Source organism: Podarcis raffonei, chromosome 4 (assembly GCF_027172205.1).
Source record: "Podarcis raffonei isolate rPodRaf1 chromosome 4, rPodRaf1.pri, whole genome shotgun sequence".
Taxonomy (NCBI): Eukaryota; Metazoa; Chordata; class Lepidosauria; order Squamata; family Lacertidae; genus Podarcis; species Podarcis raffonei.
This window is the reverse complement of record NC_070605.1, coordinates 24612602-24637585: the sequence shown is the minus strand read 5'-3', so window position 1 is coordinate 24637585 and position 24984 is coordinate 24612602. Positions and strand designations below refer to the sequence as shown.

Genomic DNA, 24984 nt, shown 5'->3' with positions numbered 1-24984 from the left:
TACCAAAATTTTCTGTCTATAAGATGTCCCCATGTATTAGACGCCCTCTATTTTGGGGGGCTCACATTTAAGAAAATGAGCAATTAGGGGGGATGCCGAACCAAATGTCACTCACCCAACTGGCATACGCTAACAATCGCAAGCAATGCAAGCCAAATTGCTGAAGTGGCAGCCAATCCAAAGCAGCCCTTGACGCATCTGTTAATAACTCACCCATTTGACAAAGCAGCAGCCAATGCAAAGCAGCCCTTGATGCATCCACAAATAATCCACCTGATTGACAAAGCAGCAGCCAATAGAAAAGCAGCCCTTGCAGCAGACGCCATTTACCCACCCAATCGCTAGATCCTTCTTGCAGAAGCAACTACCCATGTATAAGACACCCCCCCCCCATTTTTTTACTTTCTTTTGGAGTAAAAAACCCTCGTCTAATACACGAAAAAGTAAGGTATCTAGTTAATCTATGGAAAACATTGCATGTAGTCCTGTTACAGTCACAGATAGGTTCACCCAATGCATCCTTGATGGTCAAAAGTGGGGATAAAGGAATATGGACATCATATTCTGTATTTTTCAGGTTCATATCCAAGTGGCTTTGATTGACAGACTGCCTGGCACAACTAATGTGCTGAGGCACTCTTAACGTTTTTGAAAGCCAAAAAGTGAAGAGAGCAAGGTGTTAATTAAAAAGGCGATTGCCAGGTCTGTTGCTGATACACAGGATATATAATCAAAGGCTGGCTCAGATTGTGTACTCAGAAGTGACAGGAGTTACATGACTCGGTTCTTGGGAGGAATGGTGACTTACATGCCTCAAAGAAAGAAATTCTGACGGGGACAATCTGCATCTCCATGACAAAGTAACTGTTGACATTTATCAGAATACCAGACTTCCATATTGCTTCTGTGCAAATTTTAATTAATTTCAGGCAGAACAGTTTAGTGTGCAGATAAAGAATGTAATCTGGGAACCACAATGGGGGGACCGGAGATCATGTTGAATCCAACTTCAAATTGTTACATACAACAAGCACCAACTATGGAATGAATGTCTGTTTATTTTTATTTTTATTTTTATTTTCTGTTGATTACTTATGTTACACAGTTTTTAAAACCAATAAAACATATATATATATATATATATATATATATATATATATATATATATATATAACATGACCAGGAGCCATTTCACAGTTCATTATCACATGGCACCCTTGCGTGTTCAGCTGTAAAGTCTTTTTTTGCTACAGGTGTGCTATATGTACAGGTGCCAGAGGGTAGGGTCATTCAGTAATACCCCCTCTCAGACTGGTCAAACATATGGGTGTAATTTCTGAAGAGGGCTATAGAAATGGGAGCATCAACCAGAACATTTACTGTCTAGAACACAACTGATTTGACTGTGCTGAGGAAGCAAGAACATAAGTTTTGGTGAATGGGGGCATTTCACAGACATGGTCACCACAAAGATGAATAGAACTGAAAGGATATGGCGGGGGGAACTGAGGTAATGATACACGTGAGGCGGTGGACAGAGGCAATTAAAGAAACTCTTGGAAGCACTGGTCTAAATATGCTATTTCCATAGGAATTAGAGCAATGTTCATTTGAATTATGCTCATTAAAAGTAAATTACCAATTGAGCATCTGGGTTACAAGCAAGATTTTATAGTATCGGAAATTGGGAGCAGCTCTTGTTGCTTTAGCCCATAGTCCTAGGTGTGTAATGTGGTATCTATAGCACCTGGGAGGAACATACTCAACTCGCAATTTGCATCTTGGAACTTTGTATACAAGCTGATCTCATGACTACAACATCCTACTTGATTTTTATACTTATTCTTTATTTTTCCTTCCTGTGTAGTATCTTTCCTGATTAAGAGTTCTAAGAACTCAAATCTTTCCACAATTTTGTGACATTCTGCTTGTTCCTAATAAGGGCATTTCCCAACAGCAGATTTGGAAGGATATTTTAAACAGAGCAACATAGCTACATTTTGCTTTCCCCTTCACATTGGTTGCAAAAAAAAGAGAGGTAGGAGGTTTACTTAGTGGATTTGAAATGTCAATTCTTATTCAGATTTTATTTGAGGCTGGCTCCTAGGAGATGGCCATTAGTACCGACTCCATTATTGTAAACCACCTCTGTACCGTTGTTGATTTAGGCAATTTGTGTTGAAGTGGTTTCAACAAAGAACTAAGCTGCTTTTAATTGTTTAATTAGACAATTAATTGTTGGCTTGGCGTTCTGTGTTCAAGAGAACTTTATAGCTGCCAACTTTTTGGATATTGCTTCTGTGGCTTTAATGGCTGCTCAGTATGTGGAAATTTAACAGATAAAATGAAGCTTTTCCTGGCATGGGGATAAAATGATGAGGAAAAGCTGTGTACCTCAGATTTTCCTGGGAAGATCCCTGCCAGGAAAAAAAGTTAGCCATAAGAATATAACATTTCCCAGAAATGAAATATCTGAAACTGAGATAGCAGAAGGGAGGTTTGGTGTGGATGTGACCAAAGTCTTGTGGCACCTTATTTTGGTCCCAACATTCAGTTTCATTGGATGCCCTGGGTTCCCATACCATGAGAGAAGAAGATCAACTTTTGTTTATCTAGTTTTTCCAAACCATGTATGTATCTCCCACTTACTTACCTTTTAAAAAAACCACAATATCTCCCAGTGTTGTAATCATTTCTCATTGGGAGGAATGCTCTATACTCCTGCTGATTTACACTGCCATTTTCTGCATCACGTTAACGCCTGAGAATTTCAACATTGAAATGGAATAGGGGCTTGCTCCATCCACTCCATGCATCGACCTGGTATTGCAGTACCTCCAGGAACGGTGCACCAAAAAAAAAAAAGAGAGAGAGAGAGAGAGAGAGAATTTCAACATTAAATGCTCAACTAGGAGCAGGAGCTATGATAGGGAATACAGAAGTTTGATTCTCAGAAGGTGCTGTCTACCTAGAATGCCTGGGGAAACATCAGTGGAACTTGAGAGAATTGTCTAATGGAACGGCTGTGATCTTGCCCAACTCCTGTTCATTTCGGTGAGGTTTTCATTGGAGGCTCTTCCCAGTGAGTTGTGTCCAGAGCTATGTTTACATCTGTGGATATTTGAACTGGTGCCAGTTCCTCTGCGGCACAGCATCCAGCCACAGCTGTTAACAGACTAGATATTAAAAGCTCTGGAAAAGTAAGAGCATCATAAATGTAGGTCAGTCCTTTGAAATCCACAAGGGTCAAGTGCTTTCACATTGGAGATCTAGATTGCTGAATGTGTCCTATGTTGTTTGTACTGCAAATTAGACTAATACTGAAGAAGGAATTCCACTTTGCCTATCCCTCCCAGGGCTTATTCTGCCCTTGCTTAGCCTTTGGGAATCCTCTTGAAATGAGCCTGGGAATGTGGAATTAAGGCTCATGTGTACCTTCCCCATAACGAGAACATGGAGAGATACCACATTTATTTGAATGTGAGATCTTCCTTACCCTGTGATACAGATCAGCTACAGCACCTTATAATGAGAATGACTGGTATGTGTGTGTATGGTATGGGGGGCGGGATTAAGGCATGCTCTCAGTTTCTAATGCGTCAGATAACAATAAGCCAAACACTTCTGGACAGAAGTGACTGTTAAAGAAGGCTATTTGAACACCCACTGGAAGTTAGGTCGTCTCTAAACTCCGAATGCAAGGCTGATAGAAACTCTCCCATCAGCAATTTGGTTGATGGGGCCTGCATATATAAAAGTGAAGATGTCTAAAGTGGCTTGCAGTATAAAAACACAATATAACCAACCAAAAGCAAGGCAAATTAGAAATATCAATACTAATCTCAGCAGCAAAAGTAATAGTCAGCAAAATTGTGAATATGCTCAAGTCAGGTGTCTCTTCCATGTCTGTGGTAAGTTTGCTTGTCCTATTGATGCACATCTGACAAGAGTTGAGGGAAAGGCCAAGTACATGTGACCTTCCCCATATTTCCTACGTCAGCCTTTTTATGCTTCCACACCAGGCTTCACACACAACAGAGAGCCTGAGGTCAGCAAGTGTGTTCATTTTCATTTTTATTTATATTAATGAGCTGCTTTTGTACCGAATGACTCGAAGAGGCTTGAATACCAAAGTGGCATCAGAACATTCTCTGACCTTTCTTGACATGGCTTTGAGATTACCCTTGTTTCCACTTGTAAGGGCAGATATATACTCCTGGATTCATTGTTTTTCTTGAAATACAGCATTTGGCAGCAGTCTTTGTTTCACTAGAGAACTTGGTCAGGTCCAACGAAGCCCATTTTTGAATTGGTGATCATCTGCTAGTTCACCCTTTTTGCCTCCAGGGCTGTGTCAGTTGCAACTCCTTTGTGTAGTTCCAACAGAGTCCATTGTTTTTAGTATTGCGCTGGCTGAAATGTGCCTGTTTCATAGTTATTTCTAACCTTCACTTGCCAGGGATGTACTATAACAGATTTCTTTTAATTACAGGTCACACTTGCATTTTAAACTGAAGAGCCAGGCGCGTCTCTGTGACATGTGGACAGCTTCTTGCCTGGAAGAGGTCTGTGAAGGTAGCACGGACCTGGAGAAGTCTTTTGTTTTAGGATGGCCCACCACCAACTGTGTTGCCAGCTTCAGGTATGAGAGACTATTTGCATTGGTTGCCCCCCTTCCTGCCTGCATTCATCCAACAGCGTTAAAGTTCATGAATGACCAAGAGTTGAAAATACCCAGTACCCGTTTTTATGAATTACCTCAATGAGAGACCCTTCATAGCACAAATGAAGTTGGTACCGAATCATGATTCCTTCTGCAGCTTCCTTCTGGGTCTTGCTTTTCAAAGTAACAGTTTTGTGGCAGTTCTTCAAATGCACATGAAGTTATAATTTACATACATGCAAGTCATACTTACTTTTCTCATGGTTTTTCTGGTGCATTTGTGGTATAGACCTTCTGCCTGTACAGTTTGACTGTCATGGCCTCTCTCAAAAGATTCTGGAAATTGTCATTTTGATAAGGCTGCTGAGATTTTTGTTAGAGATCTGTAGTCACCCTCACAGAGCTTCAGTTTCCAGAGTATCTGGGGAGAGGGATGCTACTGAGGTCCTCCTGGTGGTCCCCACAATGGATATATAGAGCAGGAAAGGGAAACAGTTGAGCCAGTTGGTCAGTCCCCTCTGATTCACTTTTAACAGCCAAGAAGGGCAAGAGAGATGAGAAGACATAAGATAGGTTGGACCCCTTCTGGTACTAGTATCAATTGCTGTCCATGCCTGAGGGAAATGAATTTCTCCTTATGGAATGGACGTCACCTCCAAAATCTGCTCTGAAAGGTTGGGGAGCAGATTTTAGGGTGTGTAGAGGTCTTCAGGGCAAACATAGGAAGGTGAAGTCCCATTTTGTGAGTGGGAGATACAGTTGTGCAGTGTTGGATTCTATCCAGTGAACTTCTGTCATTCTATTCTAGAAATCCATTGGCACTTCATCAGTCATAATAAAACCTTTATTTTTAACAACAGCAAAATGAAGTCTAATTATATTGAGATAAATCCAAGCTTTTATCATACCCTTTGGTATCTCTAATTCTAGGTTAAGATTATATTTTTGCTTTCAATAGTGGAGAAGACTGGGGCAGGAGGATCCCCTAAGAAGATACTTGGAATATGAGTGACAGTATAGGGCAGGCTTGTATGTGGAAGGCTTTTTCTCTGAGATATTCTGTCCCGGGCCAGAACTATGTACGTACCTTGAATCAAGCCTGGAAACAGATTGGCAGCCTGGCTCTAAATGGCAATGTCTGTAACTAGAGATAATGTATAAGGTGGCACTCTTTTATTTCTTGCCAAATAAATTTGACAGAAAAGTTTTGATTGTCTATGCTGCAGTCCACAACCCACTTAATCGGAATCTCACTGATCTCCACTTTTACAATTTTAGAGTAAGTAGATTCTGGTTTATGGTGATAGCGTAGCTTTGATTTTATGAAAAAAACATGTTTTAATAGGTACTTTTTCTTGACTGTCTTTTGTTGACTCTGAAATAGTCTGACTTTATAAATATCATGGCCTCTGTTAAAAAGGGAATTTTAGATTTTATATAAGCCAAGCCATTCACAATGGGAGGTAAAGAGGGCATTTGAAGAATTTTACAAGAGTTGTTGTAAAGGAAAGTCCAAATATTTATGAAGTGCATGATGTGGAAGCAATTTATACTTCCCTTAACATCCTCTGAATCCACGGGAGACTTTGAAACACTTTCTGAGAGATGAAAAGATACAAAGACAAGAGGTACATGAATTGATGGGTCGCTTGCTAAGGCCACAGCTATTGGTGCCATTTACCAGCTGGCCTCATCCAACCAGTTTAGTTTCTCAGCTAGCTCTCAGCTTGGGCATGGAGGAAAGGATCTACTTCGAAAATTTGATTCTAAAGCTTTTATTAAGTTGGGAAATGTGGTACATAGCTATCATTTAAAACTTGTTTTTCTTTGTTTCAGTTCCATCGAGCAGAAAGAGAAGTGGCTTACTTTCCTACAAAGGTATTTCTGTTTTGCCATAATAGCTCATACAAAGTCTTGTCTGTCATTCCGAACCTAGGACACTTCCTTGTTGCCATCTTGTTGATATGTAGTTTCATTTTCTGCTTCCAGAAATTGAAAAAGTTTTGTGAAAGTAGATTAGAGAAACTGGCATGTTGCTTAGATAGCAAAATTGGATGGAGCTTTTCTTACTGAATAGGATTTAATTTTGCAGACTCCAAATCTACCATTTGAAGGGAATAATCAAACTATTTGTGTAGAAGAGGTCCTTCTCATTTTAAAGGTGCTTTTTAGAGGCAAGCCATTTCAGAAGAGCTCTTCACATTTAGAGCATCAGCATAACATATTTTCCCTTTTATTATTCTGTTGTTTCAATCTCCGTTTCGTTAAACGACTCCATTTCTGCTTGCTTTGACAGCCGTATCAAGGAAGAGAAGGAAAAAGACTATCCCAAGAGCATTCCGTTGAAAATCATTGCAAAGGATATTGGAAGCTGCGCATATGTAAGTGTTCATAACCCGCACTGAATGAAGAGCGCGTCAGTGCTATCGTTGTGCCTGTTCCTTGGCAAACAGCTGTGAAAATTCAAATGCTGCATGATGTGTAACGCTTATTTCCGAGAACAAAATTTAGGTGTTTGTTTACAAGACCATTAACCAATACAGCACAGAGTCTTTGCAGACTATGGTTTCACATTACATGAACAAGCCATGGGTTTGAACACCATACCCCCATCTCATCTGCTATGATGGCAAGGAGGCAGTCAGGAGCATCTGCTTTTAAACTCCCTACTGCATCCAAACATGGGGGAGCTCTGGTTAGTTTAAACTATGGCTAGTTCAAACCATGGTTTATGACCTTGGCTTCTTCACAAACCATGGTTTATGACCACGGTTGAACAGCTCTTACTGTCAGAAAGTTCTTCCTGGTGTATAGTTGGAATCTCTTTTCCTGTAACTTGAATCCAGTGGTTTGGGTCCTACCCTCTGAAGCAGGAGTAAACAAATTTCCTCCATCCTCCATGTGACAGCCAGTTAGATATTTGACGGTGGCTATCATATCTCCTCTCAGTCTCCTCCTATCTCCTATGTTGGAGACAGTTCACCAAAGAGAAACCCAGCATCCTGCCTGTTCTTGTTTCTACAAATATATGTAGGAAACCTCTAGTAGGCATCTCAGAAGCCCTTTGAGATTTTCCCTATGCTGTACTCGGTACTCAGAAAATTCTAGTCTCCTGCTTGAATTCTGCTGAGGAGCATTGCCCTAATTCTTCCTCGTTCCCCCCAAATTTCCTTGTATATCTCAGAACTGAATTCTAGCCCTGGGATTTTATCCAGTCACATTTTACCAATGGTCCATGACCTTCTTTTTCATTTTTTATCACTCCGGCTCATTATAAAATTGGCTATAAGGAACTGAGGATCAAAGCAAGTATTTCTGATTATATCCTCCAAACAAAGGGCAATCATGCTCGTTTAAGACAGTTTGAACAAAACTCAGCTGAGATGTTCGGGGAACGGCATCTGTCAGTTTTGTGTACGCACAAAAATTGTGCAGTAGTTCAGAACCTTTACAACTGAGTCACTGGAGGCTCCCTTGGACTGGTCATCCTTGATGTACAACACAGTAGTGCCAGAAATACCACTGATAAGGCAGTAGAGTGGCAGATGGAAGCTTCCTAAAAATCTGAACACTTTCTATGAAGCTCGCCTTCCCTTTTTTTGCAAGAGCAGCTGGAGATCTTGGGGAATTGTTTCATTTTATGCTAGAGTAAGGGCTAGTTAGGGAGGAGGCATATGCAGCACAAATTATTTTATTATATTCTCTAGCCAAAGGCAAGCCTTATGCAAATGTGCTGACCTACTCCTGTGTGCCAGATGTCATTGCTTTGGGAAAATGTTACCCCCCCCCCTTTGTTTATGTTCTGATCATTCAGCTATATCCCCAGGCAAAAATAGACTGCGTTTGTACTCCTTCGCTTAAGTCTTTTTGTCAGTTTATTATTTTTCAGTGGCTCATGCAGAAGGCTGTTTTTGATATTTTGCAGAGAAAAAACTGGTGCAAGAGCCTGAAACCGAGAGGTCCTGTGGACATTTTTTTACTTTATTTGTCTCACTATCTGCTAGGGCAGAAGCTTTTGCAGTTAATTATGTAATTAATTTTAGTGCATTTCAGTGGAAGAGAAGCGTCAAAAGCAATGTAGAAGATAACATTATTCACATAATGTTTGCTGACTGAAAAAACAACAATTGCATCAAGCACTCCTATTCACTTACATGATTTCTGTTAGTGACCTCAGACAAACATGCAAGTTGTGAGAATTTCTGCTCTGGTTTCAGTTTCTGATGGAATTCTTCTATCTCCCTAATCACAAGTGGGGTTTCCATGCAGCCATATTATATAATTATTTAAGAATACTTTTGATCTGCCCTTCCTCGAAAAGGTATATGGTAAAGTTAAACGTTGCTTCATCAGGTGTGTTTCCTGGGTGTAGCTATTACATCAAAGTTCTAGCTAACATTTCCTCCTGCAAAAGTATAAGCTTCATGCTGTACTTAACTACTTTTAAAGTGCTGTGATTTGGGTAATAATGTTCTCTTCAACCTCTTTTCTCCCCCAACAGTCAAAAACCTTAACCATAAACAACACAGACACAGCAAGTGACATAGTCCTTATGGCCTTGCAGCAACTTGGAATCAACGTGAGTTTTCATGATGTCATTTTAAAAAATGTACTCTTTAACAACTTGCATTATTGGCGGATGTGTGCTTACGTTATCCCATAGGTAGTAGAAAGCTATAGCACTCTCTAACTTGGGCCACCAGGAAAAATCATTGGTGGGGGAATGAACATTAACAGGACCCAGAGGAAACATATTTATTTTTCTGAGTTTTAATCCCCCCCAATCTCTTTTCAGCAGAAAAGACAATCCTCCTCTTTGCCTTAATGAATCTGTCTGTAGAGGAAGGCTTGGCTCTTGTTTCTACTTAGCCACCCACTTCTAAAGCCTCAGTTGGCGCAAGAACTCATGCAATATGTACAAAACCTACAGTGTGGGGCTCTGGACCAAGATTGTAGCTGGAGTCTGGATAAAGCAATTTGTCCTGCCTGAAATGATTTGGGATTCTTCCTCTTGCCTTAATTTTGCTTCTTTGGTCAGAGTTAAGAATTGCCAAAGCTGTACACCCTGCATTGTAGGAATCCCTTCCATTAGCTGTGGTCTCTGTTTCAGAGCCAGGTGTATAAATAGCAGGACAATCGCATTGGGCTCTGAGCACTGATTCTGTGGGGAAAAGAAACTGCATGGTCTGCAGGCCACTGAAGTGAACCCTGCAGTGGTATTGAAGTAGCATCCATGGTGCAAGACGTGTATTTTAAAGAAGACCAAGAGCCATGGGGATACCATCAAAGACATAACGTTTCTTTCCTTCACCTATGTAATACCTAGCATAAAATACCCCATCTTCTAATACCACTCTGCTGCATATTTCCGTACTCTTGGGAGCAGGAAACCACAAAGCATAGTACCAGTTTCTGTGACTGCCCTGTATAATAGGAGCTGCCTTAACTGTGGAATTGCATTTCTTTATTTTAGTTTTATTTGGTTTTCTTCAATATAGAATTACAAACAACAAATTGCAATACCTGTGTGATTGTGTTTTTAAAGGGCTCTGAAAAAGAATATCAGCTTTGGGTGAATTCTGGTAGAGAAGATGCTCCATATCCCCTTATTGGTAAGTTTCTGGGAAGTTTGTTTTTTAGTTTCTTTTCTATCCTGTCCCCTCCTCAGGGCTTATGAGCACATAGCAACAGCCAAAAGCAAGCAACACACACACACACAAAAGACCAAAAGGAAGCCCAATCCTTACGTGCACAAGTTTGGTTGTGGAGAGCCAGCAATTTTTATGGTGTTCTCCCTTTGGGATTTCAAATATGAGATCAGTCCATTGAAGTTCCCTTGGGAGGGTGGCTAGTCCTTTTCCGCTGAAGATGACAACCATCTTACAGGAGGCACAGGCCTACGGATAGTAATGCAGGCCTAGATCCACTTTTTTGTTTCTGCAAACTAGGTAGGTAAAACTGTCTAGGATGGTGGTGTGTTTGCCAGTACATCACTAAAGATAAATAATTGACCAATGAAATCCAAGCATCCTCCCCCCACCCTTGCAGTTAAGAGCTATTGTAGTTACAGGCTCTTAATAATAGTAGTACTGCTTGATTACTAATAACCTGGACATTTTAATCGAGAAAGATACCCATTTGTCTTCTTAGATTCTGCCCGTGTTCTTTAATTCTATATCTGTTGGTGCAAAATATCAGGAACAGTCTTGAAAAGCAGATGGAAGGACGTTGAGTTCACAGAATCTCTTCCCCTGAAAGTTAGAACATAATTGTCTCTTATTGAAACTGTGCCAGATACTAAAGTGATACTCCTTTTTTACATTCCCCCAGAAGCTTACCTAGAGCCCTGTTTCCATCTCTACTTGATTTGCAGTGGGAGTTGCACAGATGCAGATCAGAAGCCAAATTGGTGGCCCTTGTTACTTCAGCTTTGTTCTCTGACTCCCATTACACCCACAAACAGATTTCCGGTTTCATAGCTTCCAAGTACATTTCAAACAATTAATCCTCTGCAAAATTTCACAGAAGTGATCAAGCGTGCTATTCCAACATTAGACAGGATGTGTTTGAATTAATTTTGGAATATCTCCTTTTCCTTTTGGAGCCATAAAGTGCCTCGGCTGTTCATATTTGTTGTGATCTGAAATGTACTTCTCTTGTGCAACTCAGCAGTGGCCAGACAGATGCATCTGGAAGCTCCCAAGCAGCCGCACAACCCCCCCCACTTGTTTATCTACATGGTGGTTCCATTTATCTACCATGGCTAGTAGCAGTTGACAGATCTATACTCAGATCCAGTCCAAGACTGTGTAGTGTAGTGGCTAAAGCATTGGGCTAGGACTCAGAAGATCCTGGTTCATATCCCCACTCAGCCATGAAGTGCACTGGGTGATGTTGGGTCAGTCATGTTTTCTCAACCTAGCCTACCATAGTTGCTGTGAGGGTGAAGGTCTATGTATGGCATCTTAAGCTCCTTGGATAAAAGGTGAGGTAGAAATGTAATTTAGAGGAAGGGCTTTTTTTCAGCCTGAACTTGCCAGAAATCAGATTGGGCACCTCTCAGGTGGGTGTCATTGCCATTATAAAAGAACAAGGGAGATGTTCAAATTGAGTTCCAGCACCTCTTTTCCTAGTAAAATAGCACTATGTAAATGCAATGCAACATTTGGGTGCCTGGGGAAACAGACAAGATGGCATTCCTCACCTCTCCCAATTCCAGATGCCGAAGTTTATAGGACTGCCAGTTAGGTATTATTTCAGCACTGGCGGTGGAACAGTGACCTCTATTGCACCTGAGGGCAGCACCTTGTCTTAAAGGGTACAAGAAGGTCTTGTGGTGGGAAAGATGAAAGCAAATGGGCAAAAGAAGCTAAACTAAGAACTTGTGGAAGAGCTTCAGATATTTAAATAGTTGAAAGACTGTCAAGTTGGATGTGGCTCAGCTCCCATCTCCTTCCAGCCCCAGCCAGTATGACCCCAGTCTCCCCATCTCTGCAGCAAAGGGTAAGGAGCCCTATGTTGAAGCTTCATCCGGTCAACTGGGCCATCAGAAACACATCCTTTGGCTGGCCGGTGCCAAAATGCATGTGTATGGGGCATTTCATTTCCCTCTATTTCTGATGTTTCAGCTTATGCAGCCAAAACAGCAGGCCTGGGAGAACCCTGAAGTTTGCCAAAGTAAGGGAAAGAAATATTTAGATAAACCCTAAAGGCTTGGGACCCAAAGCAGCCCAAGGACGGTTGAATGTGTTCAGTGCCCATGCAATGGTGACTGACCGTTGAGGGCAGGAGAGTGAAAACCAGGAATACAGTGGAGGAGAGGGAACCCCAACCTGGGGGCATGTCATGCTGCAGCAGTCTAAAATCAGGCGAGTAAAATGAGCACCAAACTGCTAGCTAAGGTTTCGGGAATGAGGGAGAACAGATATTGAGGCTTATCAGAAGAAACATTGCACAGAGATCATAGTGTAGTGTAAATCTGGTAGAGAGCATTTATTCCGAGGCTGCTGTGTGTTTTCTTTCTTCATTTGTCTTTAAAGAGATAATGAATATCATTGCAGCATCCTTGGGAGGTGCTCATTCGTTGCCTGACCGCCACTCGGTGAAAATTAAACCTGCTTCCTCTTTCTTTGATAAGGACACGAGTATCCATTCGGAATTAAAATGAGCCACATTCGCGACACTTTGCCTCAGACCCAGGAATCAAAGGACTGCGTCTGCCCTCTGGAAGTTCAGGAGGCCATCCTAATCGAGCAGCTGCCCCGTGAGCGCCAGTGCCAGTTTGTAATCAAGCCAAGGCGCCTGGCCACTGGCCATGAGCTGAATGGTGAGTCTCTCTGCTTACAGAAGCTTCGTTCAGAGAACATTTGTCAGATTTAACTCTGTGTGGTAACAAGCCAGCATCCATCCTGGAGAATGGGCAAAAGGAAGCACAGGGGCATGCTAGACAGGGGGTCGTGCCAAACAAACGTCTTACTCCAGGGTTAGGTGGAGGTGGGGGTATTTTAAGAATTCTTTTCTTATTAGACCAAAGGTTACGTGAAGCCCGCCAAAGCTCACAAGGAAATGGCCAGATTTCTTCATTGTAGAGTCTGTGCTTGTGAATGACTAGAGCTTTTGTTCAAAGCAATCATACTTCAGCTTCAGAAGGCCTCCTTGGCTTAAAGAGAGAACACATTGGGTCTAGTTGTCCCTTTTTCCGCTGTTTTTTTCATAAGTGAACATTTCTCAAGGCTTACCTGAATGGTTTATCCATACTTTTGCAATTTATTTATATATCATCAATTCACATATCTGGTCTCCTCTTGAGGGCCTTGGGGAAGTAACAGTACTTAAAATGGGGGGGTGAATGGGGGATGGACTGCACATTTGAACTCTCTCCTTGCAGTGTTGCATCAAAGGTTGTGGGTTCTGGAACCTCTTTTTTGTGAGTTGAGGGTCTCCTGAACATTTGCAGAGGAGCTCCTGTGTGTGTCACAGGATTCTGGAAGGTGGTCTGGAATGCCCATGCAGTTCCCATGGGATTCCTGTTGATCTTCTCACTGTTACTTCCTATGACTTTGGCCTACAGGAGGGAATGGGCTTCTTTTGAGAACTGCGCTCCCTCAGATGTAAGCTGTCAAGGGCTGCCTACAGACTCTGGCTAGAGCCGGAGCCAGTGGTGAATGCAGCCGCTCACTTCCCTTGCTTAGCTCCCCACCAACACCTCTCTCCTTTCCCCACTTTCAGTCATGGTGGGGAAGCTTGTTTGCTAGATGAAATGCTAGATAAGCGTCCAGTTATGAATTTGGTGAGTGAGGCAGCCTGGATGAGACACTGGGTCCCATCCAGGCCCTGTTTATAATCTTGTGGGAGAGGCTGCTGAACCAGCCAAAACAGTTCCTTTGTTAAGATAATGGCTTTGGTTGGCCAGTTAAAGGTAAAGGTAAAGGTACCCCTGCCCGTACGGGCCAGTCGTGTCCGACTCTAGGGTTGTACGCCCATCTCACTTAAGAGGCCGGGGGCCAGCGCTATCCGGAGACACTTCCGGGTCACGTGGCCAGCGTGATGAAGCTGCTCTGGCGAGCCAGCACCAGCGCAGCACACGGAAACGTTGTTTACCTTCCCGCTATGAAGCGGTACCTATTTATCTACTTGCACTTAAGGGTGCTTTCGAACTGCTAGGTGGGCAGGAGCTGGGACCGAAAGACGGGAGCTCACCCCGCCGCGGGGATTCCGCCGACCATGCGATCGGCAAGCCCTACGTGCTGAGGTTTTACCCACAGCGCCACCCGCGTCCCCTTACTGGTTGGCCAGTTACGTACTGCTATTTGCTATATCCAAAGAGGTGGCTCTGTTGCCGTAGAGATGAATGGTTGGACCATTTCCCATCTCACCTGACTGGATGCTACCATCATTTTAGGATGGAGAACAACAGGACGGGGGGGGGGGGCTGTGCAAGAGAGAGTTGTATGTATAAGAATTTGGCTGAAACTGAAAGCTGGGGACACAGAAGCATGTCTTGCTTTGTGCTGATCCTAAACTGTGGCTGCGGGGGCTTTCCTGGAAACCTGGTGGGGAAGCAAGAACTGTTGGGGTGTTGACGCTGCGAGCTCCTTCTGCCTGTGCTCAGGTTGTGTATATTGGTAAATGAAACCATATATCCTAAAGACACCACCATCTCCACTGACCATAATTCCATGGAAACTGAACCCTGGGTAAGCACAGGCACCTCAGCACTTTCTTGCTGCTTGGAGATTGGAGTTGCATGCAACAATACATAGAAGACATTGCCTACTGTTTTCAGGACTACAGCTTTGCATTGTTTTTGCATAAGAGAATGTAATGCCACTATCTAATGTAAGCGAGTGTATTATAGCATAGCTGTTCCAGGCACAGAAGACACCTGCCTCCTCTGCCCTCCTGCCCAGGCTCCTTGCCGCATGGTTTGCTATTTCTGAAGCAACTTTGCAAGTATAAAGGACATGTTTATTCTCTTACCCATCACAATCAGCAAAATGCTCCAAGTGCATTGACCAGGGCACCCTACTTGTGAAAGCGGAAGTAGTTTCCAAATTTAGCCTCTCTTATGACCTCTACAAAGACCTCTTTCAGATTCTCTTCTTTATTTTGTTTGGGGTGGTGATAATTTACACATTCAAGCTTCATATAATGCTTCTCTGAACCTCCAGTATCTCTGTTGCATCCACACACTGCCCCTTCTTATCCACATTCATATTATGACCCTTTGTAGCTTATCTTTTCCATCTGGTCTGGGCAGACACTTCCTGCCAGGCCGAAAAATGTAGGTCCTGTTCTTCTGTGTTCATCAGGAATTTGTTCTCTGTTCTCTGCGGAGTTATTTGGCAACAGAAGCACCCCCTTGTGGTTATTCAGTGCTACAATAAGAAGCATTGCTCAGTAAACCCTACCGGACGTGCATATATTCATTAATTTTTCTAGAAACAATGATGGCTAGAAACTTAAGAATCTGAGCAAAGCGTCTGAAACTCCCAGCTTTGTTGCTTTGTGAAGTGGTTGTAGATCTTTGCTATCTTTAGCCTCTACAATTCTTAAAAGTTAGCAGTCCAGAATCCAGAGAATAGTCTGTTGCTGCATCATTGCTGCAGATGTTGATCTGATTTTTTTTATATATAAAAAACAAACAAACGTCAGTAGGAGGCTATTGGGAGCTGCCTATAGAAGTGGGCTGTTGTTTTTAAAAATGTTAGTGCAGATGTCTTTGGCTTTTGTTACAGAACCTGACCTTCCTTTGTCTCATTGTACTTCCTTCTGGACATCTTTTCTGCCTGCTGAGATGCCATATGGCAGCTGCCCAGGCTTTCCAGAATTCACCAGCAGTGTGAAATACGTTTGCACAGGAATTAGATTGACAGTTGCTTCCAAAATGGATGTGCATTGCCTTGCAAGGCAGACACTCTACAGCTCTGTTTTTTGACACAGTCAACTGGCCATGTCACAACTTGAGTACAAAAATATATCCAAACCATTCTGTGTAAAAGAAGCCTTTCCTTTCTGAGCAGGTTTCCACCACCCCCTCAATATTCATGGGCAGATGTCCCAACATTCGCTTCTCCACACAGTCTTTTATATTGATATTGCTAACAATCAATGCGATGTATTTTATCACTGCAGAGGGTCTGCCCTCCAAGTACTTATATAGCCGTCTCTTACAAGGCAACTGAGCACTGTCATTTGGTCTCAAATCTTAGTAACTGAAGAAACACAGAAGTCTGCTGCACCAGTAGAGCTGTAGTGTTGGATACAACCCAGTATTTTTGGATCGATTTCATGCCAATTACATTGATGCAAATTACATTTGTCTTCTCTTGCCTACGCAGCTCCCCCCATTCTCTCCAAATGCTGGTTTTAACTTATAAAGTGCTAAGCAGCTGCAACCCAGCACTCCTCCATGGAGCTCACATAGGAAAGGGGTTGAAAGTGAAACTGCCCAGATCATAACGCTGCTATACATATCTACAGGATCTGCCTGATGCAACCTTACTGAAAATCAGCAGGGCCTTCGTGAACTTGGGGTTACGTCAACTGCTTCTGGTTCCAAGAAGATAACTGCTACTGCTGTTCTCTCCTCTGGCCAGCTGCCATGGTAACACAGAGGGCGCAGCTGGTTGCTGAGTCTGGAGGCCTTAGGCTCCAGAAAGGTGATTGCTGACACTGCCACCCAGTGCAGCATCTGATTCCTGAATGGTTAAGTTTCTAGATCTCATGGTTTGGAAAGACAATTAAGCAAAGAACTCCTACCCCAAAGTTTGCATTCAAAAGCAAGCCAAGCAGTGATAGTTTTCACCAGGCTGCTATGCAGTTGGTATTGTTTTCATTTTTACATCACTGAATATTTTGTGGACAGAATTCGCCAGCCAAACAAGTTTAAAACAAGCTTTAAAACAAAGTACATTTTTCAGTCAAGTGCTGCTGACTTTTAAGCTTTTAGCTAAAAGTATTCTTCCCATTCCCATAGTTAAAGCAAACTTCTGTAATTACATGCTGTTCAACAAAAACAATTTTCACCTGCCTGAAATCATATAGGGTAATATTGCATGATCAATATTTTGCTGTATAACATGGCCAAGGATGGGGAACCGTTTTGGTTCTAATGATCTCACTGCCATTTTTTATCATTATTATATTTCTTTATTTGATGGGTCTCTAGTCTGCCTTTTAGAGTATAATACACTCCTCGCCTTTTTGTACAGTTACATTGGACATAAGTAGACTTTCTGTGCTCCTTCCCACTATGAAGTGAAAGCAACATGGGGAAAAACAAAAACTACCTGTGCCTGCAAAAGTTTTGGGGTGGTCATATGCTTTGTTTGCAATAAGTGCATGTCCTGTAATTTCCTACTGAAATACCATAACTATTCATGCCACAAATATTTGAGATAGCGGGGTTGATCCCACTTGCATTGCACTAACCCACCCCACCCCCACAGTAATACTGTTGCAGCACTGGGGAAGTAAAGCAGAATAAAGCTGAATAAATCCAATCCTAATGCAATATTTTTGTGTCAAGAGCATGTTGCAGAATGTAGCTGCAAAATACCTATCTGGAGAAAGCCTTAGTGAGCTGGATTTTTAAAATATGCCCTTCATCGTATGAATGCAGCCATCGCTAAACACAGTTTTAGGAATTCCTCTTAAACCCATGGATGTTACCATATAGTGTGATAGACGGTTGGTTCATCGCAACCACTAAAGAGAAGGAAATAAAGGATATGACATGAATTTGTGTGGTGTAGTGTAACAAGAAACCTCTTTCTTTCCTTGCAGAGTGTAGCCAAAAGCCACTTAAAAGGAAAAGATCCACTATAAACTGGGCCTTCTGGCGGGGTGCAGAAACTCCTCCTTCCCCAACCTCTGCCCAAGGGAAGCTATTTGGACACCCTCTGCCAGACAAGCTGCCCAAGCCAATCTTTGTAAGTATCCCATACATTCAGTGACTGGTGACTGAACTTCAGTAGAATCCCTTTGGGTTTTTTTTTTTTTTTGAGATTATCTATGACGACTCATTTTACATACCTGTGAAAAAGAGGACGTGTCCTGGAAAAATAGGACATATGGCAACCCTAAATATACATATATATATATATATTTCTTTTTCTTTAACAGGACATGCTTTCTTTCCTGAACCAAGAGGGGCCTTTCACTGAGGGCATTTTTCGACGTTCTGCAAGTGCAAAATCTTGCAGAGAGCTAAAGGAGAAGCTTGATTCGGGAGCTGAAGTGAACTTACTCAGCGAGTCCATTTTGGTGATAGCCTCTGTGCTTAAGGTAGATAGGCATTTGTCCTCCTTCATCCCCTCTGCCACCCTCTATGATTTATGTTATGGATTCTGTAGCCTAGGATGTTTCTTTTTTTGAACCAAGTTAGACTTCCCAAATAGCCATCCGTGTTGATCTTATCAACAACTGGATTAGGGCATTCTTGAACTATTTTTGGACTCAAGAATAGGATTTCCACTGGGCAGCCAATTCAGATCTGCTCTTCCATGTTGTGGCCATGGTAGATCTCTTACTCTCCTCTATGGGCAGGTCCACAGTGCAGGGATGGGAGGCCAGGACGGTAAAGAAATTCCTGCATGGCTTTCAAAAAAGAAAACAAACCTTGTTAGGAATTTTAAAGAAAATGTAACATCTTAATAAGGAGAGAGAGAGAAATCAGAGCAAGTGTCTTATCATAGAGGCTCCTGGTGGCTTTCAGGATATTCTGAAATGGAATGTGTTGATGTCTAGATTATAAGAAATGTTAGTAAATAGAATGAGCTACTCGTGGGGGAGTAAGCTGGGATAACTGGGGCCACAGGATAACTTCAGAATAGGATAGGTTTCAAAATGCAGGTGCTTGATGCCAAACACATGCTGATGGATGAAAGAAGGAATAGCCACCATGACACCCTCCAGATGTTGTGGGTTCCAACTCCCATCATTCCCTAGCCATGCTGGAGGGCACCACATTGGTCACCCTTTCTTTAATACATAAGGAGATGTTTTATTTGCTCCTTTGGAATTTTGCCCTTCTTCCAAGGAGCTCAAAGGGGCTATCCAAATAGATTTGTGTAGTAAGCCTCGGAGGTTGGTTGGGCTAAGAGGTGCCGAACTGCATAAGGCTACCCTGGCTGTGTTGGACTTTGAGACAACATTTTGTTTGTTATTCTGCATTGGCTGATAACAGATAGATTTTTTCAGTCTCAAACCAGTGAAGTTGCTATTGCACTCATGCCCTTCTCATGAGCTTCCCATAGGAATCTGGTTGACCACTGTGCAAGCAGAATGCTGGGCTAGACAGACCTTTGGTAATTAGCTAATTGAAGTAATTAGCTACTGTTTCATTTACTCTGTGAGAAATGATTCAAATCCATCCACAGCAATCGAAATGGTTCAGACAGGACCAAATTTGTTCAATGATACACTAGTAGACAATCGTATGATCTACAGGGATTTTGTTCCAGCAGTTCCATGGTTTACTTCTTATGAAACAGTCCCCCACAAATGGTTGCTCATCCATACTTTTCTTCCTTCTTCCTCAGGATTTTTTGCGCAATATCCCAGGCAGCGTTTTCTCATCCCAGCTCTGTGATCAGTGGGTTTCCTTAATGGATGAAGGGAACGATGAAGAGAAGATAAAAAGCACCCACAGGTAGAATTGTTTGTGTAACCTCCTGTGCTGCTTCCAAAAACGAATACCCAGAAAAAAGCAGAATGTTTGAGGTGCAGTTTTTGTTGCAGACAAGCTTATAAATTTAGATTTGATTGTTCAGCATTCCATTTCGGTCCCCTGATCAATATTCTCACCTGTTCATGGCATGCAGGAAAGAAGATATACGGTGCAGATCTCTGTGCTTTAAAATAGAATGTGGGGAGATTTATTTACTTTGTGGATTTCCACTTACCATGAAGTGGGCTCCAGATTGGCATAGCTAGGAGGCTAGGCTGGGGAATGGCAGAAGGAAGAGACTTGAGTGAAATTTTTGCAAGCAGTCTTGTGTTCTGAAGAGTTGTGTGTTTTGTGTGTTGCTAGGCTAATGGAACAACTACCTGGAGCCAATGTGATGCTGCTGCGTTACCTGTTTGGAGTCCTACACAGCATAGAAAGGCAGTCTGAAGACAATAAGATGACTGCGTTCAATTTAGCAGTGTGCATTGGACCCAGCTTACTCTGGCTACCAGCTGCCACAAACTCTTGGACTGAAGAAGAATTCACCATGAAAGTAGGCTTAGAAACAGTTCTGCTTAGAGGTTCTGCCTCAGAGGTTCCCATAAAGTGGCAGAAGTTAGTCTGCCTTAAAATTAAGCTATTTGCTGTGTAGGCAGGGCAACCTTAGTGAGTTCAGACCCAAATCCCTTGCTCCTGATTTTCCCCAGCTTTTTAAGCTCCAGCGTTTACATCTTTCCACCATTATATTACCTGTTTTACTTTCCCTACTTCATTGGTCTTGCTCTGTGCACCTGGCCAAAAAGCTGGTGAGATGCGTTACTTGGGAGGTGGTGGTGAGGAACGTCATAAGTTTCTAACCTAGTACCATAGTATACCCTGTTCCTTCTTCAGAGATTGCCTCTAGAGCTAGGTGTCATACATAGCTGCTTTTGAAGAAACAGATGAGCCTGTGAGCAGTATTCAGCTAAGTTTTACATATGGTAGACCCATGGAAATTAATGGACCTCACTTAAATATGTCCATTAATTTCAGTGGGTCTATTCTGAGTAAACCTTGGTTGACTACTAACCTGTATTACTGAGACAGTAAAGATTTGTGATGATCCAAAATCCCAGTACAACTTTTGTACTGGGAAGGCACAGTTGCAAGATGGGAGGTGGGATGCAAATAGTGGCAAAGAGTTTGCCTCACTCCTGGTGCCATTTGCTCTACCTGCTTGCTTGGAGCAATTTCTTCAGTTCTTCCTAGTTTCTGCTATCCAGAAGACACTAGTGTGAGGACAAGAAATGTGACTGCATGGCTCAGATTGAGGTCAGGAATAGGAAGTAATGCTTTCTGCCGTCTGTCTGGAATCACCTTTGGAGGTGCAACTAGGAAGCACTGAACAAAAAGCCTTCTCCACCCAGCCACCCCTGGCAGCAGCAAGGAACGCAACCTCTGCTGGCAGTAGGACCATGTGAACCGACACCAGAAGCAGCAGAAATATGTGGGCAGGGGCACAGCTTCAGGAAATCTTACTACCACCATGACACTGACCACCCCCAAGCACCCAGCTTCAAGGTGCTGTTGTAGCAAAAAGGACAAAAGCTATGCACATTTCTTTTTAATGTCTCTGTTAGAGACAGAAAGCTTAGATGGATCTGTCATTAGCTTTAAGACCACTTTTGTACAGTTAACAGAATCAAGTAGTAAAGTTCTGCCTCGACTGTAGCCAGTGAGAGTTTGCTTGTGTGCATATTCTCCCACACACAAAAAAGGAATCAACGTTTTTATAGAATCTTTATTTGAGGAAGAGAGAAAGACATTTCCCCCTCTGTGCAGAGAGTTTTTGTTTGTGGACAAGTAGCCAAATGTGCAGCTTCCAGTGTGCAGCTTGAAGTGTTTTAATTTTAAAAATGAAGGACAGGAGGGGATCAAATTATTTTGTTGAATGCATGCATTTGCCTGAAGCCAGTGGTGGCTCCTGTGCTCTGTTTTGCCCAAAAAATGAATAAATGTTATTTTTGTTAACTGAAAAGACATGCCCGCACAGATGTTCAGCTAGGTGCTATTAAAGTCAAGAGCACCAGTCATCCCACCCTACTTTCCATATGCATCCAATAACTCTAATAGGGCACTTTCAGATTCCAGTCCAGTCTTTGGGAGGCAGCCTAGAACAAACAGGTTGAACTAGGAGGATTTGTGTGGGAGGAAAAGAACTGGCACAGAAATGAGAGCACACAACAGATGACAGGAGGCAGGCAGGCAAGGGAAATGTTCTAGCGCTAAGCAGAAGAGGAAGGCGTTGTGGAAAGAGCCTGTCCTGTGCCAAGGAAACAGCAGGGACTGGAAGGAAGGCTCATTTGCTTTAAAAAGTTTGTGCTAATACATATATATGCTTTCTGTAAAAGAAGCATTTGCATAAGTGCACATTTGTCTATAGCATACAACCCCAGAATTAAAAATGATGTGCTACATAATGTGATATACAGAATGTGATAATGGGAGGAACAAGAGGAACTTCTTGAGGATGGACCTGCCAAGGGAGGGCCAAGTTGGAGCTTTGTAATAAACTATGTGGTTTTCACAACTATTTTTCTTCACTTGCAGGCTTCTGTCCTCATAGAGTTTATGATTCAAAACGGAAGCAGGATTTTTGGGGATGAAATTAATTACATCTTTGCAGCCATGATGCCCCAAAATGACAACCAAGAAGATAGTTCAGGTAAAAGAAACTTTTTTTAAAAAAGTAAAGTGGAGAGAGTGAGAGTGATTATCTAGCATTTTGACTTGGACTCCATAGGAAGCCTGTTTGGCATCTTCTCCATAGTGGTTGTAATATGTACTCCAGGTCACAGTATGGTACAGGGAAGTGGGCAATGTGTGGTCTGGATGCAAGGCTCCTGGGATTAAATCTCATAAAGCTGACTGAGCAGCCTGCAGCAAGTCCACTCTCCTCTATCTCTGTTCTGAACCATCACAGGATGGCTGTGAGAATGACCAAATTTAAATTAAGAATGGTAAAATACGTCGCCTGCTGCAAAATAGTCGATAAAATTCTGCTTGTGTTTTAATTAAGCGATGTTGCTTTTGATGGAGTGAGTGACACCTGAGGGTGTGCTGACACCTATTTCATCCTCTTGCAGATCTCTCTTCTGTTCGTCTGCATGACTCCTCGTCCGACAGTTTGGAAAATGAATTGAATGACTGCGCAAACCTCAATAAAAAAGAGGAGGGGAGCAAAGAGGTGGTGTCCCTGAGTGACATAGATTTGGACCTACTGGAAGCAGAGGACCCCCAAATCCGCTGCACCTCGTCAGGAGAGCACTCTGAAAGTGAGTCTGGGTATTCATCAACACCCATTTCTGATGCTCTCGAACCGCCTTCTCCCACCACCTCCACTTAAGTTGAATATTTGCTCAAGGGTGAGCTTATCATCCCTGGGCACTTTCCCTTCAGGGTCTTCAAGGGGAGACTTTGAAGGGGAAGCGCCCAGGGATGATAAGCTCATCCGGGAACAAATAAGTGGCGGTGGTGGGAGAAGGCGGTTCGATGCATCTCTCTTTTCACTGCTATGGCTTTCTGGATCATCTTTGCCCACATCAATCCCCATAACCCCATGACCTTCCACAAATCGCCACAAATCTTCTGCCAAGTTGCCAACCAAATCTCAGCCAGTGTCCATTTCTGTGGGCTTCCGCCACAAATCTCCATCAGGAGAGCACTCTGATGCATCTACAGATGCATCAGAGTGCTCTCCTGATGGAGATTTGTGGCAGATTTGGGCGGGGGGTGTCCTCTGCTTCCGGCGGGTCCAAATCAGTGTCACTCAGGGTCAACATGGAGTCCTGTTCTCTTGATCTCATTTTTAAGATGCATCAGAGTGCTCTCCTGATGGAGATTTGTGGCGGATTTGGGGGGGTCATTGATGGAAACTTAAATGAAACTCCGCCTGAGTTAAGAAACCCACTGATCACAGAGCTGGGATGAGAAATACAAGGAACTCTGCTCTTTTCACTGCTATGGCAAATATTCAGTCTAAGTGGAGGTGGTAAAATGCACAATCAAGAGGAAAGGAGAAGTCATTTTCTTCAGCAAACAAAGGACATACCCAGACTCGCTTTCAGAGTGTTCTCCTGATGAGGTGCAGCAGATTTGGGGGTCCTCTGCTTCCGCAATATGACACCATGGCAGTCCAAGAGTCATAAAGGCAAAATGTCACAGACATTTCCACACTTTCTTGGACCTTGGATCAGGGAGTGGCTCTTTCTCTGGCCTGCGTGAAGAGAGTCTGGAGTGGCCTCCGCCCCAGCATGTGGCTAAAAAGCAGAGCCTCCACCATGGAACGAGAAAAGAACTGTCCCCTTAAAATAACCTTGGAGTCACAAGCGTATCCTTTGGATGCCAGGAGAGTAGTTCTTCTGAGGGAGCTGGGCAGCTCAGCAGCCTTTCCTTTAGACACTTATCCTTGACTCTTGATTTTAAGGCAGAGTTTTGGTCAGTCTGGGCTCCTTAGCTATGGTATCATATTGCTCTTTCGAAGCTCCAAGGCGTTTGGTCCAATGGAAGTCAAGGATAAGTGTCTCTTCAAAAAAGAGAAAGCGCCTCCAAGCAGGAAGAGTCGAGTCTTTCATGGTGGAGGCTCCGCTTTTTACCCACATGCAGGCCTTTTGTGAGGAGGCCACCCCAGACTCTCTTCACACAGACCAGGGGTCCCTGATCCAAGGTCCAAGAAAGTGTGGAAACATCTCTGGCATTTTGCCTTTATGACTCTTGGATTGCCATGGTATCATATTGCAGAAGCAGAGGACCGCCCCAAATCCGCCCCAAATCTCCATCAGGAGAGCACTCTGATGCATCTACACCCACCTCAGATGGATCAAACCGCCTTCTCTCACCATCTCCATTTATTTTCTGTCAAACTGTACAGAAGCCTGCAAGCAAAGAAAAATAGTTGTGAAGACCACCTAGATTATTACAAAGCTCCAGCTGGGCCCTCCCTTGGCAGGTCCACCCTCAAGAAGTTCCTCTTGTTCCTCCCATTGTCACATTCTGTATATCACATCTGCCTTAAGAGAAACTCTTGATTCTACAGCACTTGCAAATAATTATACACGTGCTTGCTATTCAGTTTTTCTCTGATCCATTCCTGTACATTCTAAACATTTAT

At 42.8% G+C, this 24984-nt stretch overlaps 1 protein-coding gene across 5 annotated transcripts in view; it reads left to right on the top strand.

Moving 5' to 3' along the window:
- Positions 1-24048, top strand: part of ARHGAP20 (Rho GTPase activating protein 20) — a 75063-nt gene extending 51015 nt beyond the window's left edge. For 4 of the 5 annotated variants that reach the window (XM_053385803.1, XM_053385806.1, XM_053385805.1 and 1 more), the window contains exons 4-15: positions 4493-4642; positions 6500-6541; positions 6960-7044; positions 9165-9242; positions 10209-10275; positions 12801-12989; positions 17951-18096; positions 18290-18451; positions 19708-19817; positions 20199-20388; positions 22425-22539; positions 22961-24047. In XM_053385803.1, coding sequence (XP_053241778.1) covers positions 4493-4642; positions 6500-6541; positions 6960-7044; positions 9165-9242; positions 10209-10275; positions 12801-12989; positions 17951-18096; positions 18290-18451; positions 19708-19817; positions 20199-20388; positions 22425-22539; positions 22961-23220 — 1594 coding nt within the window. In that variant the 3' untranslated portion in view covers positions 23221-24047. Of the gene's footprint in view, positions 1-4492; positions 4643-6499; positions 6542-6959; positions 7045-9164; positions 9243-10208; positions 10276-12800; positions 12990-17950; positions 18097-18289; positions 18452-19707; positions 19818-20198; positions 20389-22424; positions 22540-22960 lie in introns of all 5 variants that reach the window. The other variant, XM_053385804.1, reaches the window with a different exon arrangement.
- Positions 24049-24984: the final 936 nt, after the last annotated feature.